At 36.7% G+C, this 7415-nt stretch overlaps 1 protein-coding gene across 3 annotated transcripts in view; it reads left to right on the top strand.

Moving 5' to 3' along the window:
- ADIPOR2 (adiponectin receptor 2) overlaps window positions 1-7415 on the top strand; it is a 65420-nt gene that overhangs the window by 47705 nt on the left and 10300 nt on the right. For all 3 annotated transcript variants that reach the window (XM_005865919.2, XM_014539430.1, XM_014539431.1), the window contains exons 3-4: window positions 4189-4308; window positions 5609-5780. In XM_005865919.2, coding sequence (XP_005865981.1) covers window positions 4189-4308; window positions 5609-5780 — 292 coding nt within the window. The remainder of the gene's footprint in view (window positions 1-4188; window positions 4309-5608; window positions 5781-7415) is intronic.

The raw sequence follows: 7415 nt of genomic DNA, 5'->3' as shown, positions 1-7415 counted from the left end.
GAACTGTATTAAAGGGTCGTGGCATTAGGAAGGTTGAGAACCACTGCACTAAGTCAAACTGGCTAGGGCAAATATCATTGTTTTGAAATATAACCAACTTTAACTCAGTCTTCTCACAGATGGACTTCACTGAATGTAGCAGGAAAAAAATGTTAAAATAGTGTTTTTTTTTATTCTCACTTCATAGCATTGACGTCTCTTTAAATATAGTGACTTATTCGTAGAAGGCCTTAGGGAATTAAGTTTTATGCTTTAATTTTAGGCAGCTTTGGTTTTAATTCTTTAATCTTTCATAATGTCCTGTTTCTCTTCATAGTTCGTTTTGATAAAGGGTTAGAGGGATGATCACAGAACAGAACGTAGTATATATTTGACATTTGTATGTGATATTTTAATGTAGTTGTAATTCAGTGTTGAAAGAGAGATCTTTGGGTACTGTGGTTTAGTGGCTGCTAGATGAAATCAAAAAAGTAATTTCCACTCATGACAAGGTGGTTCTTTAGAGTTAATATTGGAAGACAGAGACTGTTTTATATATAGTGCCCGGTGTAGGCTTTCCCAACTATCATGTGGCATAGCTATAAACTTGCCCATGTACCCTAAGAGAAAGCATTTTTTTAAAAAAATTCTGTTTTCTGGCCAATGTTTGCCTCTACCACTTTATACCTACTTGTTATCTTCTGTCTAACCCAGGAAACTGTATTTGCCACCACCCACTCTACACATCCCTAATTAGCAATTCCATAATGCTTGAATACAATAAATAGCTAACTATGATCTGGCACTTAAAAATTTTTTGAGGATATATATGTGAGTATTTATTTGTAGGAGAGTGAGACAACGAAAATAATTTTATGGTTGGGGGTCACCACAACATGAACTGTATTAAAGGGTCGTGGCATTAGGAAGGTTGAGAACCACTGCACTAAGTCAAACTGGCTAGGGCAAATATCATTGTTTTGAAATATAACCAACTTTAACTCAGTCTTCTCACAGATGGACTTCACTGAATGTAGCAGGAAAAAAATGTTAAAATAGTGTTTTTTTTTATTCTCACTTCATAGCATTGACGTCTCTTTAAATATAGTGACTTATTCGTAGAAGGCCTTAGGGAATTAAGTTTTATGCTTTAATTTTAGGCAGCTTTGGTTTTAATTCTTTAATCTTTCATAATGTCCTGTTTCTCTTCATAGTTCGTTTTGATAAAGGGTTAGAGGGATGATCACAGAACAGAACGTAGTATATATTTGACATTTGTATGTGATATTTTAATGTAGTTGTAATTCAGTGTTGAAAGAGAGATCTTTGGGTACTGTGGTTTAGTGGCTGCTAGATGGGAAATCAAAAGTAATTTCCACTCATGACAAGGTGGTTCTTTAGAGTTAATATTGGAAGACAGAGACTGTTTTATATATAGTGCCCGGTGTAGGCTTTCCCAACTATCATGTGGCATAGCTATAAACTTGCCCATGTACCCTAAGAGAAAGCATTTTTTTAAAAAAATTCTGTTTTCTGGCCAATGTTTGCCTCTACCACTTTATACCTACTTGTTATCTTCTGTCTAACCCAGGAAACTGTATTTGCCACCACCCACTCTACACATCCCTAATTAGCAATTCCATAATGCTTGAATACAATAAATAGCTAACTATGATCTGGCACTTAAAAATTTTTTGAGGATATATATGTGAGTATTTATTTGTAGGAGAGTGAGAATTGGGGATAATACATGATAAATCAATAGACTTATTAGTACTTTGCACTTCTGAAGGAAACTTTTTAGTAAAAATCTTGCTGATACGTTGGGGTGGAGTAATGTGATATGTATTTCTTACCTCTGACCACATTGTGCCTAATAACATACACTGGACCACTGATGGAAATCTTACCAACAGTAATAATGCATTATCTTGAATTGAGATTAGCTCTTTTTAGAAGCACCATTTCAGATAAGAAAGGATGGTTATGAAAGATGTGACAGGAAAATATGACAGGCAACCCTAATGCTTTGAAAATTTCCAATATGTATTAATTGAGTTTGTTACCATGGGTTAGTTAAATAATAGTAGCTCCTGAACAATATGGTTCAAATTTTAGTTACCACAGTATATTTACCGTGAGTAACTACATAAAGTACAAACGTTTCTGATAGCTCTTCAGTCAACAGATAACTATGCAAAAAATAGATGTGTATCATGGTCAGCGACCAATCATGTCACTTCTTTGAAGTCTGTCAGTGACTGATTATTGGACGTCTGTTAACTCATAATGCACAAGACAGGCAAGTGTATAGTTGTGCTGCTTCCCAGTGATAAACATTGATGACTTTTTACAAAAATGGAAAACCAGAAGTGGGAATTGGCTAACAAAGATAAAAGTGAAGCAAAGAAAGGAACATGATAATGCTGAAAGTAAAAGTCAAACATAAATGGATTGTAGAAGAAATAGCTGACTGTGGTAATGTTGACACTGCCACTGCTTAAGAGATTTTAAATAAGCAGCAAGAGGAACTTAGTGAAGGCAAACTTGTCAACATAAATGAGTCAAGTGTTTGCGACCAAAAGGATGAGGATGTCCAGAGAAATGACATAGGCAAAAAAGTCAAATTAAAGGAACTCTTAAAGATATTTTAGGACACAAAGTGCAAAGAATAAAATGCTGAAAGCCGATCCAAACTTAGAATGGAGTATGACAATTTTGCCAAGGCATAGAAAAGATGCTCACTTTGTGTTGTAAGTTATACCACAAGAAGGCACTGTTCCATTCTTGGCAAGTTTTAAACAAATTCTCAATATTTCTGTTTTAAGTATAGCATTTGAAATAAACTGATAGTTTTTAATGTTTTGACAAAAAATTTTTTAAGTTTATGGACTAGTGATTTTCCCATTGGCTATTAAAATTGTTTTACATGATTTTGGCTTGCAATCATTTTTACTGTCCTGCACTATCATGCAAAGCAAGGTCTGCCTGTATCTCCTGTGGCCTTTGGCCAGATGTCTGTTACCTGCAAAATCAGGCAATGTCATAACAAACTGCGAGTGGAAATAATAAAGTATGAACTTTGGAACTATATGGACCTGAATTGAACTCTTCCTCTGGTATTTTCTAAGTGTGTGACTTAGGAGTCAGTTAACCTCAGGTTCCTCATCTGTAAAATAGTAGCTGCTCAATGAATACTTTAAAAAATTTTGGATGGATGTTTAGGCCTTGGCACTAGTAACCACTTATTTAGTAAATAGCTCACTTACTATTAGCATTTTTCATAGTGAAGTATCTGATAAAATATTTTTTTCTGATGTAAACACATAATACTGGACTGTGGCATATATAATTTGAAGTGTATAGACCAGCCTTGGGCAAACTACGGCCTGCGGGCCGGATCCGGCCCGTTTGAAATGAATAAAACTAAAAAAAAAAAAGACCGTACCCTTTTATGTAATGATGTTTACTTTGAATTTATATTAGTTCACACAAACACTCCATCCATGCTTTTGTTCCGGCCCTCCGGCCCAGTTTAAGAACCCATTGTGGCCCTCGAGTCAAAAAGTTTGCCCACCCCTGGTATAGACCCTCATATATTCTTTAGATCCGTTTCTCAAACACTATTGACATTTTGGCAGATAGTTCGTTGTTGTGGGGAGCTGTCCTTTGCATTGTAGGATGTTTAACAGCATCCTGGCCCTTCCTACTAGATGCTAGTAGCATTCTCCCCACTTTTGACAAGTAAAAATGACTCCACATATTGCCATATTCAAGGTGGGTGGGAGCAACAACTGCTACTGAAACAAACAGGAATGCTGTTGTTATAGTTCATTTGTCTGTCAGAGAAAACTTGAGTAACTATTTTTCATTTTTAATACTCATAATTCTATAATAAACTGATTTTACTTCCTGTATTGTTACTTGTCTGAGGCTTTGTTTTGACCTTAAGAGAATTTCATTATACAGTGAGGCCTTGACTTACGAGTTTAATTCGTTCCGAGACCGAGCTCGTTAAGGAGCTCATTAACTCAAATTACTCTGTCAACTCAATGCAAAAAATCGGCAGAGAGACAGCTGGTATCTCAAAAAACTCGTTAGTCGGGACACTCGTAAGTCAAGGCCCCACTGTAATTCTTCAAGGAAAATATGTTGATTGTTTCAATGGTTCCTGGTCTCTGTCCCTGATTTTTTCTGATTGCCTTGCAGAGCTCTGAGGAACGTGAGTGTAATGATGAAGCTTCTCAGGAAGAGGAGGGGTTTATGGGCATGTCCCCTCTCTTACAAGCCCATCATGCTATGGAAAGAATGGAAGAGTTTGTTTGCAAGGTAAGATGGCAATTTCTTGTAATTTTCGTGTTATATGATCTGCCGTTCCCAAACAGAAACCTTTAAGGAGAGTGGTAGTACCTTACCCTTTGGTTTGCATTAGGGATAATCTCTGGCAAAATAGGGACAAAAGCAATCTCATGACTTTAAGGCTGTTCAAGACATAATACATTTGCCTGCAGCAGCCATGATAAAGTTTTGAGAAAACTAGAACATCTAACTGGTAAAAAAGTTTTCCCTAATATAGGTTATTGATAATTTAGACGAGGCAGAATGAAGCAAAATTGGGGGTGGTTAATGCCTGGAGATTCTAAAGTGCCATTTCCAAGTCCCTTGATCTATTTATGCTGTTGACTGTGATGGCAAGTATGATATTTCTAGGGTCATCAACTACTCTTTATATAGGAATTGCCTGGTTTTCATACACATGTAGTGTTTTCAGTTTAACTGGTATATTGTCTCTCTAAGGCTTTTCTTCCAATTCACTTTCTGGTTCATTAGGACCTATTGTGGGGCTTTTTTTTTTTTTTCTTTTTCCCTGAAATGGTAACTGGAATTGGGTTTGCTTGCTTGGAGAAAATATGTCAAGGACACTGGTAAATCTATAGCTACCTGATTATACTGATCGATCAGGGCCCTGGCAGATAAAAGTCAACTTAAGTCAGTTGCCTATGTGAGCTGGTTTCAGCCCAATCCCGCTCAACGCAGGAGCTGCCCCCTAGTGGTCAGTGCGCTCCCACAGGGAGATCGCTGCTCAGCCAGAGCTGGGCTTATGGCTGGCAAGTGCAGCGGCAGTGGCGGTAGTGGTGGCGGGAGCCTCTCCCACCTCCGTGACAGCGCTAAGGATGTCCGACTGACAGCTTAGGCCATCGGCAATTGGACATCCCCCGAGGGCTCCCGGACTGAGAGGGGACGCAGGCCGGGTATCACAGGGATTTCTCAGAGGTAAAGTCTATTGTGGAGAATGGAGGGGAATCTGTATGGGTGGGACTTTGGACCCTTCATCCTACTTTTAGCCATATTGAAACAAAGTTTGTAACCACTCTTTAGGACATATTCTATAAGTGCATTTACTCTTTCCCTTTCTTAAGAAAAGCCTTCCTGCTCCATTTAAAAAATATCTTTTTCATCAGTTTTTTAGAAACTCAGAATATAGGACATTGTTCATTTGAATGTGTTTGTCTTTCTAAAAATAAGTTATTTTTCTCATAAGGAAATGTAAGAGATTGTTATTTGGGATCAGTGCTGCGAAAGTTACAATGAAAACCCCCCAAAATATTTGATAATATTTTTCTTCCAGGTTTGGGAAGGTCGATGGCGAGTAATCCCTCATGATGTCCTACCAGACTGGCTCAAGGATAATGATTACCTTTTACATGGACACCGGCCCCCTATGCCTTCTTTCCGGGCCTGTTTTAAGAGCATTTTCAGAATACACACAGAGACAGGCAACATCTGGACACATCTCTTAGGTATGTAATATCAGTGGTGTAATGAATTGGTGATCTTTATTCTTTTTTCATTTATTTGATGGTAAGGACGGAACTTAAAAAATGTATTTGGGATTTGCCATTTTGTTTTCTGGATTTCTAATGATGCAGTTTCGCAGTGATTTGCTCTGGGGTTTGCACTATGATTTTATTACAGCTAAGTTATATATATTTATTGTTTAAAGTATTACATATGACTCCTTTTTTCCCAATTGGCCCCCCCAATCGAACCATGCCAAGAGAAAGATACTATACAAAGTGTGGTATAATATTTTAATGAACACTGAGAGGAAGTTAGTTATTGAATAAAAGTAACCTGGTTTTTGAAAGTCATTACTTAGAATATTCACATTTCATTTTGTCTTAAAGTAGAATGTGATGTATGATATTTTTTCCCATCATGATTGTATATTAAAGAAGGAATAGAATGGTATTGGTGATAACTGTGTAACTACATGTGAAAGAATAAAGCTGGACCCCTACTTCATACCATATATAAAAATTAACTCAAAATGGATTAAGGACTTAACCATGAAACTATAAAATCATTAAGAGAAAACATTGATGCAAATCTTTGTGACTTTGGGTTAGGTGACAGTTTCTTAGAATTGTACCTAAAGCATGCGCAACTAAAGACAAAAATGGATAAATTGGACTTCATCATAATTAAAACTTGTATGTCAAAGGACATTATCAAGAAAGTGAAAAACCCACAGAATAGAAGAAAATATTTGCAAAATATCTGATGATTGCTCTAGTAAAGAACTCTTACAACTAAACAATAGGAAGTCAACTTAGTTTAAGAAATGAGTAAAGCATCTGAGTAGTAATTTCTTCAATAAGTTCTAAAAATGGCCGACAAACACATAAAAAGAGGCTCAACATCATTTTGGGGAATGCAAATCAAATACTTTGAGAAATGCAATGAAATACTTACTAGAATAGCTGTAATAAAAAATGGGAAATAACAAGTCTGGTAAGGATATAGAAAAATTAGAACTCACATATATTGCTGGTGGGAATATAAGAAGGGTGCAGCCTCTATGGAATACAGATAGCTAAACAGAGTTACCAACAAATTCTACTGCTTAGGCATATACTCAAGAGAATTGAAAACATGTTAAAACAATGAGGACATGAATATTTTTAGCAACATTATTCATAATAGCTAAAAAGTGGAAACAGCCCCAAATCTTTCAACTGATGAATGGATAAATAAAATGTGGTATATCCGTACAATGAAATATTACTTGATATTGATACATACTACAACACGAGTGAGCCTTGAAAACATGCTAAGTGGAAGAAGCCAGACATAAAAGGCCACTTATGTGATTCATAAACATGAAATGCCTAGAATGGGAAAATCCAGAATCAGAAAGTAGGTTAGGGCTGTCTGGGATCGGGATTTGGGAATCAGCTATGACTCTAACAGGTATAGGACTTCTTTTTGGGTTAATAATAGTGATAATTTCATAACTTTGTGAATACAGCAGTCCCATTATCCAAGGGAGATACATTCCAAAACTCCCAGTGAATGCCTGAAACCACAGATTGGACCAAACTCTATATATACTACTAGAGGCCCAGTGCACGAAATTCATGCGGGGGGGGGGG

This window comes from Myotis brandtii, unplaced genomic scaffold (assembly GCF_000412655.1).
Source record: "Myotis brandtii unplaced genomic scaffold, ASM41265v1 scaffold216, whole genome shotgun sequence".
Taxonomy (NCBI): domain Eukaryota; kingdom Metazoa; phylum Chordata; class Mammalia; order Chiroptera; family Vespertilionidae; genus Myotis; species Myotis brandtii.
This window is presented reverse-complemented; position numbering and strand designations above follow the sequence as displayed.